General features: G+C 47.9%; 1 protein-coding gene across 2 annotated transcripts in view; it reads left to right on the plus strand.

Annotated features, from left to right (window-relative positions):
• The first annotated feature begins 208 nt into the window (after positions 1-208).
• LOC148481354 (von Willebrand factor A domain-containing protein 5A-like) overlaps positions 209-14267 on the plus strand; it is a 95324-nt gene continuing 81265 nt past the window's right edge. For both annotated transcript variants that reach the window (XM_088453598.1, XM_088453599.1), the window contains exons 1-3: positions 209-305; positions 11493-11560; positions 14021-14223. In XM_088453598.1, the coding sequence (XP_088309724.1) occupies positions 11506-11560; positions 14021-14223 (258 nt within the window). In that variant the 5' untranslated portion in view covers positions 209-305; positions 11493-11505. The remainder of the gene's footprint in view (positions 306-11492; positions 11561-14020; positions 14224-14267) is intronic.

Consider the following 14267-nt stretch of genomic DNA (forward strand, 5'->3'; position numbering starts at 1 on the left):
ATCTACAGGTGGAGATAATTATATCACTTTTGATTCTGTGAGGAGACCTGGAAAACATGCACTGTTTTGGGTCCTAAGGACAGAGTTTGAGAACCTGTGCATTAGTGTTACATACTCTTGTCTCTGGCTGCAGCCTGGTCCCTGATAGAGGAGTCATCACTATACAGAGCAGCCCCTCCCCGGCCCATAGACTACATATTACACACAGACACTCCCAGCTCTGACACTGCAGCCCCGGCCTCTTCCCAGCACTACGGGAAGTAACACAACCAGGGCAGAGGAGGAGAGGACGGTGTGTGGAGCAGGTATGGTCTATATACTATAGGTGTAACAGGGAGGAAAGCTGTATATATGGTACAGGTGTAACGTATAATACAGGGAGCACAGTGTATATGCTAAATTAATAACATGCTGCATAATAAGGAACACAGTAAATAGGCTAAATAATGGAACATGCTGTATAATACAAGGGATATAGGTGTAACATGCTGCATAATAGGGGACACAGTATATAAACTATAAGTGTAGTATGCTGTATAATACAGGGGCATACTATATATACAATAATGGGGATGGAGTACAGCACATACTATAAGTGTAGCATGCTGGAGGATGGGGATGGGGTGTGTATGTGTGTGTATATATATATAATGTATATGTAGCATGATGGTGGGATGCAGTAGGCTTCGCCTGGCAGTATTGGTCAGAGCCGGTAGGGGTTATATCTGGGGCTGTTGTCTGTGTTCTCAGTGCTCTGTGATGCTGCTTACAGTAGGTGTCCTGTGTTTCTCTGGCCCCCTCAGACCATGTCAGGGTGATAATGGGGTAGATATCGCGAGATCCCCGCTTGAAGCCCTGGAGCCGGCAGCTACAGCGGGCCAAACGGTCAGACGATCTGACCGTTCTTACATAGCCCAGGCTATCGGCGCTGCTATCTTGTAGATAACAGCGCCGATAATGACAGGGGCGCATAGCGCCCCTGTCATTTACCGCCCAGACCCCCGATCATACATCGGGGAGAAGCGGTATCAGCGCACATAACATGCGCTGATACCATTTCTGGGCTTCATACATCTTCCCCAATGTCTGTTCCGGCTCTGGCAGTGTGGCCGGGTGTATATAGAAGGGTGTGTTTGCCCCAAGGCTCCTATTGCAAGTGATCCATTGAAACTATTCAGGTGTGTTATTACCTGGGATCAGGTGTGCTGCTCTGGCTGGGGGAGCGAGTCACACCCCTGGTCCTGTCAATATTGAAGTTCTGGGACTTTACATATAGACATTGTTTAATTGCTAACAGTTATAGAAATCACTCTCCGTCTGGCATCAGTTCCCTGGGCAAAAAAGAGACCGGTGTGAAGTAAAGTGATCGCTGATACGGTCAGTTTCCGGGCGTGCCGCACTACTGAGCAGGGCGGCCAATCCTGTACCGTTTTTTTCAATCTGGGATTGGGATGATGGCAAGGAAAAAAATATATATTATTAATGCCCCACAGTTACTCACCCTCCACTCTCGTGAGGCAGGGGGAGCAGTGTGACGTGGGGTGGGCTGGAGAAGGATGGTAGGGATGGCCGTCGGCCATTGATTCATAATAATGGATGGTCTATGACCAATGTCTAATGCTTTTGCCAGATGGTTTCCCTCCTCTGATGTCTAAGGTGTCGGGACTGAGCATAGCTCTGCCTTAAGCACCTGCAAAGTCCCGCCCCCAGGTTCTGATTGGCCCACAGGCCAGTCGGCCACAAAACTGGTATAACCATCAATGGTCATCCATTGAGTAGTTTGTAGCCATCAATGGCTACTTGCTATCAATGGTAACATCAACAATGGCCATCCCTAAAGGGTGGGCTTCAACAGCAGGTGTCGGTGGTCCGGTTAGAGCCGTTGCTGGTAATGGGCTGCGCAGTGTAACCTCTAACATAATGTAGCGCTGCACAACCGAGGGCAGATTCGGTATGATTTACCGCCGGCCGCATGAAAATCCTGATCGACGAGAGAGGTAAGTATTGACTAACCTATTCTCCCACCTAACCCTCCCTCAGGGGTGCCTAACCCTAACCCCTTTCTCCACCTAAACCTAAGTCCCCCAGGGGGAGCCTAACCCTCCCTTCCCCTAGCCTAACCCTAACCTTCCCCCCAGGGGAGTGCCTAACCCTAAATCCCCCCCCCCCCGCGGCCGTCTGCGCCCGGCTTACCTTTGATCTATAAGCCTGGTGTCGGGCTCCCAGCGTAGGTAAAATGACAGGCGTTGGGATTATCGATGCCTGTCATTTAGCCCTTGCCGGGATTAGACAGTCGGGAAGCTGACGGTCTGGATTCTGTCCATCGGCTTCCCGGGGGAACTGGGCAGCGTCTGACCCATCTGCTGAAGGTGCTCAGCGGTGCCTGGCAATAAAAAAGATGCATTGGATGGCTAATCCTGGGATGGGAAGCTCCAATCCCGGTATGTAGTCCTGGCCAAAATCCCAGGATCCCACAGATCCCGATCATGGAATTGGCCACCCTAATACTGAGCATACGCAGGCTGCATACCGTGCATGAGAGAGGGGAATGTGCCGGAGGGGATCCTACAGACCCCTCTGCCGTTATTTTTTGCTAAGTCCAGCTCATAGGCTACAACAGCTAATGCAATCTGGAGAAGGCGATGGCTACTGGGGCCGATCACCTGTAATGCTTTGCATTCAGGAGCTTGTTAAATGCAAAATTGAGGAGGGGCTGTCTTTGCAATCAAAAAGGGGAACAGCAGCAAATTGCTACGACATCAGCTGCAGCCCGTATATACATTTAGGGGATACTTATAACTTGCGGGTACTCCCTGAAAACACCCAATATCTTGCAAATGTGATAAATTGTCCCCACTAAAATGTTCACAAATGAGCTCCTTCCCCATGTAAGTGCCCCTGTGTAATGTTCATTTTTAGTAGGGGTGAGCGGGTTCGGATTTCTGAAATCCGAGCCCCTCCGATCCGAGTCAGGCTCGACTTTCCCCGCCTGACTCGGATCTGAAATCGAGGCAAAACGTCATCATCCCGCCTTCCGAGTCTCGCGGGTTTTGGATCCTATATAAGGTACCCGCGTCGGCGCCATTTTCTCACTCGGCTGTGGACAGTGAAGAGGGAGGGTGGGAGTTAGGGCTGTGTAGTGTAGTGTAGTGCTGCTGTTGTCCACTACTTCAAAGTCCATAGGGGCTGGCTGGACTGTGTTGTGCAGTCAGTTCTCCATAGGGGCTGTGTCCACTCCAAAGTCCTGTGCAGTGTCCCAGTCCTAAAGGGGTGCTGTAGTGTTGTCCAGGGGGTGCTCTGTCCATCAGGGGTGCTCCCCCCCAAGTGCTAAAAAAATAATATTTTTTCTGTGTTTGTGAATTGTGTGCGCAGTAGCCGCACGTGCATCAACAAAGTAGTGCCAAGCGTGCGCCTGTGTCATAAGTAAAGGGCCGGCTGGCTTGACCGTTAAGGGTGCTGTAACCCCCGAAAGTACACTCCAGTCCAAACCAAAAAAAAAATTATTTTCTGTGTTTAGCCGCACGTATATATCAAATCGATATAACATAAATGGAGGACCAAACTTTCTCCGATAAAAATAAAATAGAGAAAGATCAAGAACCACTTCCTCCTAGTGCTGAAGCTGCTGCCACTAGTCCTGACATAGACGATAACATGCCATCAACGTCGTCTGCCAAGGCCGATGCCCAATGTCATAGTAGAGGGCACATACAATCCCAAATGGCAAAGTTCAGGAAAATGACCTTGAAAAAGACATTTAAATCAGCTGAAGAGAAACGTAAACTTGCCAATATGCCATTTACGACACGGAGTGGCAAGGAACGGCTAAGGTCGATCCCTAGTATGTTCATGACTAGTGGTTCAGCTTCACATGACGATGGAAGCCCTCCTCCCACTAAAAAAATCAAAAGAGTTAAGCTGGCAAAAGCACAGCGAAGAACTGTGCTTTCTAAGAAGATATCACAAATCCCCAAGGAGAGTCCAAGTGTGGTGGTGGTTGCGATGCCTGACCTTCCCAGCACTGGATGGGAAGAGGTGGCTCTTTCCACCATTTGCACGCCCCCTGCAAGTGCTGAAAGGAGCACCCACAGTCCACTTGCTGATATGCAAATTGAAGATGTCACTGTTGAAGTACAACAGGATGAGGATACTGGTGTAGCTGGCGCTGAGGAGGAAGTTGGCGAGGAGGATTCTGATGGTGATGTGGTTTGTTTAAATCAGGCTCCGGGGGAGACAGTTGTTGTCCGTGGGATGAAAAAGCCCATCACGGTCATGCCTGGGCAGAAGACCAAACATTCCACCTCTTTGGTCTGGCAATATTTCTATCCAAATCCGGACAACAACTGTCTTGCCATATGTACCATATGTAAAGGTGAAATAAGTAGGGGTAGGGACGTCAACCACCTAGGAACATCCTCCCTTATACGGCACCTGCAGCGCGTTCATAAAAAGTTACTGTCAAGTTCAGAAACTTTGGCTAAGACCGTAAGCAGTCCAGGGACACCTAAATCCCGTTGTCCTGTTGTATCCAAGCGCCTGCAAACCACACCGTCAACTCCCTCCTCGTCAATTTCCTCCTTAGTCAGGATCGGAAGTAGTCCTGCAGGCCATGTCACTGGCATGACTGACTCTCCTATCCGGGATTCCTCCGGAGGATCCTGCATTGCTACGCCTACTGCTGCCGCTGCTGCTGTTGCTGCTGCTGGGAGTCGTTCATCATCCCAGAGAGGAAGTAGGAACACCACTACTTTTACTAAACAATTGACCCTCCAACAGTCCTTAGCGAGGAGGATGAAGTACGACAGCAGTCATCCTGAAGCAAAACGTATAACTGAGGCCTTGACTGCTATGTTGGTGTTAGACGTGCGTCCGGTATCCGCCATTAGTGCAGTGGGATTTAGACAATTGATGGAGGTAGTGTCCCCGGTTCCAAATCCCGTCTAGATTCCACTTCACTAGGCAGGCGATACCGAGACTGTACAGAAACGTCAGAAAAAGTGTCCTCAGTGTCCTGAAAAATGCCGTTGTACACAATGTCCACTTAACCACGGACATGTGGAGAAGTGGAACAGGGCAGACTAAGGACTATATGACTGTGACAGCCCACTGGGTAGATGTATCACCTTACGCAGCAACAGCAGCAGCGTCACCAGTAGCAGCATCTCAGAAACGCCAGCTCGTTACAAGGCAGGCTACGCTGTGTATCACCGGTTTCAGTAAGAGGCACACCGCCGACAACCTCTTAGAGAAACTGAGGGAAATCATCGCCCAGTGGCTTACCCCACTTACTCTCCTGGGGATTTGTGATATCTGACAACGCCACCAATATTGTGCGGGCATTACATCTGGGCAAATTCCAGCAACACCCATGTTTTGCTCACACAATAAACTTGGTGGTGCAGAATTTTCTGAAAAGCGACAGGGGCGTGCAGGAGACGCTTTGGGTGGCCCGAAAAATTTCTGGCCACTTTTGCCATTCAGCGACTGCGTGCCGAAGACTGGAGCACCAGCAAACACTCTTGAACCTGCCCCGCCATTACCTGAAGCAAGAGGTTGTGACGCAGTGGAAATCAACCCTCTATATGCTTCAGAGGATGGAGGAGCAGCAAAAGGCCATACAAGCCTATACATCCACCTATGACATAGGCAAAGGAGGGGGTATGCACCTGACTCAAGCGCAGTGGAGAATGATTTCCGTGTTGTGCAAGGTTCTCCAGCCCTTCGAACTTGCCACACGTGAAGTCAGTTCAGACACTGCCAGCTTGAGTCAGGTCATTCCCCTCATCAGGCTTTTGCAGAAGCAGCTGGAGAAAGTGAAGGAGGAGCTAAGATGGAGCGATTCCGCTCGGCATGTGGGACTTGTGGATGAAGCCCTTCATTCGCTTTGCCAGGATTCCAGGGTGGTCAATCTGTTGAAATCAGACCACTACATTTTGGCCACCGTGCTCGATCCTAGGTTTAAAGCCTATGTGGTGTCTCTCTTTCCGGCCGACACAAGCCTGCAGAGGTGCAAAGACCTGCTGGTGAACACACTGTCAGCTGAAGCGGAACGTGACACGTCAACGGCTCCTTCTTCATTTTCTCCCGCAACTGGGGCTGCCAGGAAAAAACTTAGGTATCCTAAGTAACCCGCTGGCGGTGATGCAGGGCAGGCAGGACCAAGTTTGGACATCTGGTCCGGACTGAAGGACCTGGCAACAATTTCTGACATGTCTACTGTCACTGCATATGATACTGTCACCATTGACAGAATGGTGGAGGATTACATCGGTGACAGCATCCAAGTAGGCATGTCAGACAGTCCATACCTGTACTGGCAGGAAAAAGAAGCAATTTGGAGGCCCCTGTACAAACTGGCTCTATTTTACCTGAGTTGCCCCCCCTCCAGTGTGTACTCCGAAAGAGTGTTTAGTGCAGCCGGGAACCTTGTCAGCGAAAGGCGTAGGAGGTTGCTTCCACAGAATGTGGAGAAGATGATGTTCATCAAAATGAATTATCAACTCTTCCAGGGAGACCAGCCTCCAGAAGGTACAGAGGGACCTGTGGTGGTGGATTCAAGTGGGGACGAGTTAATACTTTGTGAGGATGAGGATGTACACACTGAAGAGGGTGAGGAATCGGTGGATGAGGAGGATGAGGATGACATCTTGCCTCCGTAGAGCCAGTTTGTGCAGGGACAGATTAATTGCCAGCTTGTTTTGTGGGGGCCCAAACGAACCAATCAGTTCAGCCACAGTTGTGTGGCAGACCCTGGTGCTGAAATGATTGGTTTGTTAAAGTGTGCATGTCCTGTTTATACAACATAAGGGTGGGTGGCAGGGCCCAAGGACAATTCCATCTTGCACCTCTTTTTTTTTTTCTTTGCATTATGTACAGTTTGGGGCCTAGTTTTTCTAACTGCCATCCTGTCTGCCACTGCAGTGTCACTCCTAGATGGGTCACGTGTTTGTGTCGCCCACTCGTGTCGCTTAGCATAGTCATCCAGCTACCTCGGTGCAACCTTTTGGACATAAAAACACTATTGTGAGGTGTTCAGAATAGACTGGAAATTAGTGGAAATTAAGGTTATTGAGGTTAATAATAGCATAGGAGCAGAAAAACCTACAAATTCTGTGATTTTAGCTGTTTTTATGCTTTTTTTAAAAAAAAAAATACAGATCCAAAACACAAAACCCAGAACCCAAAACACGGAAGGGTGGTTTTGGCAAAACCAATCCAGATCCAAAACACGAAGAAAGATCCAGATCCAAAACCAAAACACGAAAAGTGGCCGGTGCACACCTCTAATTTTTAGCTTCTTGATCAGCCGTGGTGCCGATATAGAAGGAGGGCACATCTGTGTGCCCCTAAAATGGGGCATGGCCTCACAACACCTTCCCCTTTGCATCATTCTATGGGGCGTGCCCAGAACTCGGGTAGATGCTGGTCTGTTCCCAAGCTCTCCCTGCACCATGAGTAGATGCCATGCTCATGCCATCTATTCACCCTCTGCTTACTGCTCCCTCACAACTTTACCTTCCCGTGGGACACTGCAGTTTGCAGTCTGGACATTGGGAACAGGGAGAGACACAGCGGAGGGTCCGCCGGCATCAGTCTGTGATCCGCGGAGTGCCTCCATAAGGGCAGGGTACATTTTTAGTTTTTTTTTTTAATCTGGCATGGCGTGGTGCCCGGCTGACACAGCCCAGTGGAAACGCTGCTGTGGTTACTCAGTGCCTGCAGTGGTTGGTGGTGGATGGCGCTCATTTGTAAGTGCTGTCAACCGTCCAATCAGGCCCAGATGGAGGCACAGTTCTGTGCGCAGCAACATGGGACTGTTGTGGCACTGCAAGTCTCAGCATTCTGGCTAGCGCAGGGCTTATTTTACCATTGTCTTCCTGTATAATGGATGACTCAATTTACTTTGCCTCATGCTCACACTATGTATTTAGTTTAGTTTTCTTCACTTCAGGAAATTGTTTCTTTTTTTTTTACCCCATTTAACTAAATTAAACCAGTGAGCACTGGATGTATATTTTTTTCATTTATTTCCCTTATACACAAGTTATATAATGACTACAAAGCTTTGTTTTACTTAATGTTTGGCTTTATGTACTGTTGTACGTTCGATGCCTAAAGCTGCATACACACTGTAAAATGGACAAAAACTGTTGTTTGAACAAATTGTTTAGATCAAACATTTAACAAACTTGTCTGACGTCATTTTCATCTATTTTCTGGCATTTAGGAGCAAATTGCTGATCATCAGTTACTCCCATACGTTACCAGATTTTCATTCCAACCAATCAACCAGTTGGACAGAAAATCTTTACATGTGTATGCAGCTTAAAATAAACAGCTTTAAAAGATCAGAAAAATATATATATATTGGGTTTCTGTAATTAATACATAGATTGGACACCTGCTCTGCTCTAACACATCCGAATCTGAAAACAAGTGCACTACATCCTAAATCGTTGGCGCAGGCCGGCGATAGATAAATAACATGAGGAGTCTGATTCTCTCAGTCTGATTTGCCAGACCAGCCAACCAATCATAGGGTGCAGCTAATGGACAATCTGTGACAGATGGTCCTCATTCTAATTATACATAATTAACAGCAGCAATCAATTGGAGCAATTCTGGGTTTTGCAGAATGTGTAACATGTATAAGGCAAAAGGCCCCCATACATCTGCAATCCAGTGAAAAAATTATCGTGATTGGCAGATCGGTGAAGTTTAACATGTAGAATTTCACCGATCTTGCGATGAATCGTGGAACATCGATGTCTGCATTTCAGACTGGCGGATCGGCGTTTCCTATCCCACCCTGACGATCTGTCGCAGAAATACAGACGCCTATCTTAATCCCGACACCGGAATCCAGGAGGGCGCGTTGGAATTAGGTAAACCGGGGTGCTAGCTGGGGGGGGGGGGGGATAGGTAAATTAGTGGGGGTTAGGGTTAGGCACCCCTAGTGGGGAGATACTGTTCATGTGAATCACTAAGTATCCAAAACCGTAGCCGCTCAGTAGCGGTGTATGGGAAAATGGTACACGCTGTATGCGCTGAAGCTTCTTAGTGATTCATATGAACAGTGTGGATACAATATTGTCAGTAGCCTATTGGTGTACCATGGCACACCAATAAGACTGTACGGAGCAGAATTATGGGTCACATCACTAAATCAGTGTGAGGATATACGGGACAGTGACTTTATAAACATTCGAGCCGCATAATTTACATTTCTATATGCATTATAGAGATTTTTATTTTGGTCACAAATAAAAATTATATATACATACATACATACACTTTGTTTCTGACCCCACTCCCAGGAGTTAGAGAGAAAATGTATATCTCGTGTGCTAAAAGCGCTACCCCTTTTTTGTTTACACTGTACATACATATCATACTTACCTACCTTTATAAAACTCTTCCCGGGAGATGCCCGGGTAAGAGAAGCAGCAGGGGGCCGTTGGGGGCGGGGCCTAACGATTCGCGTCATTAAGCCCAACCCCCTTGTGGCAAAACTGCCGCGATTGGGTCAAATTTACATGCAGAATCACATCTTAAGCCCCACCCCTTCACGGAGACCCGCGATTGCCGCTGGTATTCTCCTCATTCTGCCCACTTCACTAGGAAGTGGGCAGAATGCGGGAGAAATGCCTACCCTTCCGGGGGTGCAGGGGGTTACCAGAAAAATCGGGAGCCTCCCGCGAAAACCAGGAGGGTAGGCATGTATGATACATATGCGCATATACCGTCTGGGTGTGTGTCTCTATCTCAGCACAGGTTCTCAAACTCTGTCCTCAGGACCCCAAACAGTGCATGTTATCCAGGTCTAACAGGATGAAAAGTGAATAATTTTCTCCACCTGTAGATCCTATAAAATGTGTCAGTGAGTAATGATTACACCTGTGCACCTGCTGGGTGACCTGGAAAAACGTGAACTGTGTGGGGGTCCTGAGGACCGAGTTGAAGAATCGCTCAGTTAGAGGGAACTCTTCACTCTGAATGTTGTCAGGGCACCGAAATATACGTTGAAATAACAGTACACCAGATAGACTGGTGATATTGTGGTCCTTAATGACCACCACAAAGAGGTTGGCCTTCCTCCACGAGATGGATCACCTACCTCCATGGTCCACCGTGTCTATATTGGGACAGGGAGAGCAGTACTCTTTAATGCGATGGCGTATACTCCCAGACCAGCTTTGTGGGTGGTACAAAATGGAGCTTCAGCTAAGATGCTGTGTCAGGCAGCCACCACGTCGTCGGTGGTTACTTTAACATTTACAGGTTAAATGTTTTTGCGTCCCAAGGATGCCAGTTGTGGCCAGAGGTTCTATACAACGCTAAACTGGGCAACTTTGATGTCCCCATGGTCCAATGTCCCCCAATTGGCATGAATGAGAAAATTTATTTTATACTCATGTGAAATCGTTTTTCTCCGATTCCATTAGGAGACGGCGGGCACGCTCCCTTTCTGCGCTTTACTTTTCCTGGTTAGTGGTCTCCTGTCCTGTCTCCAAATCCATTTGGAACTTCCTTCACCTCTGGCAGTCACTCCACATCCCAGCGACTCCTATGGATGCTGCAGATGTGTTACTACTGCAAGGTAGTGAGCAGATCTGACCCTCACCGGTCGTTGCAGGTCTGGGTCCAAAATGGCGATGGTTATTTTTATTCAGAGCTGCTTACAGCAGACTCCCTAATACTAAGGCCTCTGGTAACTTGCCGATGACTGTTTGTCCTGTCTCTGGATGAGTATTGCAGCTTCCTCACTGTGTGCCCTTCTCTACAGTAACAAAGAAATTCCATTCGCTGCTGGTGGCCATTTTAGGTCATGCCAACAAAGTATCTCCACTCTGTGGCGGCCATCTTGTGGGTTTCAGCCTATATTGCACTCGGGGTTTGAGCAAGGGGACCAATCGGAAGTCTTAATAATATGATGGCTGCTTCTGATTGGTCCTGACGCTCACACCTCACTTCACTATCCCTTTTAAGGTGGTTAATGAAATGGGGCCTGGGGTGATACTACAGCTAAGAGGCCAATGTTGGCCAATGTACAGTATGTGGTAGATTGCAGTGCAGGTTTCAGCTTTATTATCTGAATGAGCCTTGAATATCTGAAAGTACTTGCAGGATACTTCTGTCATACTTACTTTTTCTTTATCTGCCCTCTCGATAGACCCATGTGACCGGTGTGGGAGGCGCAATTCACATCATCATGACAGAGGTGGGGTTCAAAATTCATCTCTGGGAGCCACCCCAACTGCCGGCGAGTCCCGGCCAGTGATATTTGGGGTGGCTCCCCTATTTGAAGTTTGGACTGTGCTACAGCCCTGCCTCTGAATCTGCCACTGATCATACCCCCCACACCCATTTCAACAGGGAAGTGGACAAGATTCTTTAGGGCGCCCTGCTTTCATGTGGTACCCTGTTATAGTGACACTACTGACGGCTTAATATGACTGTGCTGACACATGTTGTGATTTATCTCCTAACAGGACAGGTGTAAAGATGTCTCCCCTTAATTCATGCTGTGGTCTCATCATTGTGTCCTCCAAGAAGCCAGGTGAGAAATCTCCCCCTGTAACCAGTAACCCTGACGCTGGCACCGCGCACATAGTAATTACATCCGTCAGATGTGGTGATTAGCAGGGACGGAAATGGTCACATGTTTAGGCTGCCGCCAATGATTGGCCTGAATGATGATCGTTTTTAATGTGAAAATAAACATGTCTAGAATAATTTGCCCCATAATTTACACTGGAAGTGACCCCCCCCCCCCCCCCCCCCCCCCCCCCAGTTCTATGCAGCAGGAATTGCTCCATTTTCTTTGCTAGCAAGATAATGGGATCTTTATATGTATATGAAAGCTTTTGGCGGACACTGGGCCCCGATTTCAGACCAGTTCGCATGCAGCCGTACACCTTTAAAAGTATGCAAATCCTGCGATCGCAAGCAAGACATTAGTACGCCCACTATGTTTTGCTGTGCGATCGTGGTGTGTATTTAGACGCCCGCCTGCCTGACGCAAGGCGCCCGCTTGCCCTTAGTAACATACGTCATCACCAGGAAGTGTATTAAACAATCGGTAACATCGTCCAACATCGGACCCATACGCAGCACTTGTAGCTGACCATACCCTACCGCAAGCACTGCGAGTGCTGCTGTGTGTAATTCAGCCATGTGACGTGTACGCTGACTATGCGTCTTAATTATACACGCCGCTGAAACGGCTGGCTGCGATTGCTTCCTGATCGCAGCGACTGGTTCACGCACGCACACTACATCTTATACGTACGCGCAGATAACTATTATCGGCCAGCTACCTGCGAACACAGCCTTGCGAACCAGTCTGAATCGGGCCCACTGGTCCATGGGTTACACAAGGCCTCCATTAGGATTCTGGTATTATGTCTGCAAGCGTTCTAAAACGCTGGAAGACTACTTTTTGTAAGTAACCAAGCTCAAGAGGACAGAACCAGAAAGCTAAAAACTGGGAGAGGAACACTATCCCCAAGCACTTTGCTTTCTTAAACTTTACAGTGAGAACTAGAGAGTAGTCTTAATGCCCTGAGTGGAATCATAAAAAATATTTAATCCTTTTTTCACATTTATCTAATTGGACATTTGGGACGTTATCCCAATGCTGCGCCTTTGGGCGGGTGTGGTCACAGGTTATAGCAGAAACGTATCCTTGGGCACTAATGCTTTTGGACTTGAAAATCTAGTTTTACTTTAAGTAAGAAAGTATGACTTTACTTATCGGTAAAGAAAAAAAAATATTCAAAAGCGTACATATTAACGCTTAAACTAAACAGGATACGGACACGGTGACTGAAACACTAAGCATAGCTCTGTGACATAGGACACAGAACACTTATTAGAAGAATTGATAAATCTCCCCCAATGCCAGTGGCGGATCTACTTTTGGGGCCCTGAAGCTGTTATGGGGGCCCCTTTGCAAGGTCCAAAGGGCCTTGCATGGACCTAAAGGCCAAAATGGTGGATATGTAGAAAGCCCCAGAGAGTGAGAGACTGGGGTGTTTCTACATTTAACCATCCATCTACAGAGTGTGAGACACTGTAAATAGCTGTAGAAACCCCCCCAGAGAGTGAAAGAGAGCGTACAGATGGATGTAGAAACCCCCCAGAGAGAGAGACTGTAGATAGATCCTATACAAAATTGACTCTAGATCTCTGGAAACCCCCAGAGTCAGGTCAACAAACCCACTCTATTCCCCCCCCCCCCCCCCCCCATGCTGCAGGCTCCCGCCTCTGAGCTTTATGCCATCCGTCAGCCAGCTCAGCTTTCAGTTTGTGGTCAGCACAGCAGGGCAGACTTCTGGCAGATGGGACAGCACAAATGGAGGTGGGAGCATCTAGTGGCACATGGCAGTACTGCACTCTGCAGTGACGCTGACGGCAGCTCCCTACTCTGCGCCCAGCCGGCTCATAGGAGCCATCCTCGGGTTGTTGCTGTAGATAGTGCATGCTGACCAGTACTAATAAGGGGGGTTTCTGGGTACTCGGACCCCCCCCTACATGCACTACTGTAGAGCATATTCTAAAGTCAATATTAAGTACTTCAACTCCTTCATTGGCTTACGAGAGGGATGTCCCTGTGGAAGCCATTACAGTATAATTCCTTCCATATAATACTGCCTTGTATACCATATTATTATAAATACTCTATTATGGTCTGAGAATACTACAGTCCACATTACTCTACATTCTTGTCTCCTTAACCCCCATATAGTATTCTCTGATGGGTAAGGGCATACTACGGCTATGTATATTTGGGTTATTCATGATGTATAATATGTTGACATTTTCAATTGTGTCACTGGAAGTTTGTCACAATAAGGACACATTACACGATCTTTGCACTGATCACTAGCGTGTTACACCCAGCAATGGGACCATACAATCTAGTAACATTTCCAGCAGCTATAAATGACGCTACTGACCGGTAATAGACATGACTTATAGCTCAGCAGATGGATATGATTCCCCTTGTACTGTCCAGTTCCTCTACAGGGGATCCTGGTAGACATCCAGGTGAAAGGCTTCGTGGCCGATGTGTCCGCCACCCTCAAGTATAAGAACCTGGAGGAGAAGGCGGTGGAAGCGGTCTTTGTGTTCCCCATGAATGAAGACTCCGCTGTCTACAGTTTTGAGGCCACCATAGAAGGGAAGAAGATCGTAGCGGACCTCCAGGAGAAGAAGCAGGTAATGAGGAAGACATGTTATTCAGTCGTTATTGGGTATTATTA

Source organism: Taudactylus pleione, unplaced genomic scaffold (assembly GCF_031769625.1).
Source record: "Taudactylus pleione unplaced genomic scaffold, aTauple2 ptg000584l, whole genome shotgun sequence".
In the NCBI taxonomy this organism is placed as follows: domain Eukaryota; kingdom Metazoa; phylum Chordata; class Amphibia; order Anura; family Myobatrachidae; genus Taudactylus; species Taudactylus pleione.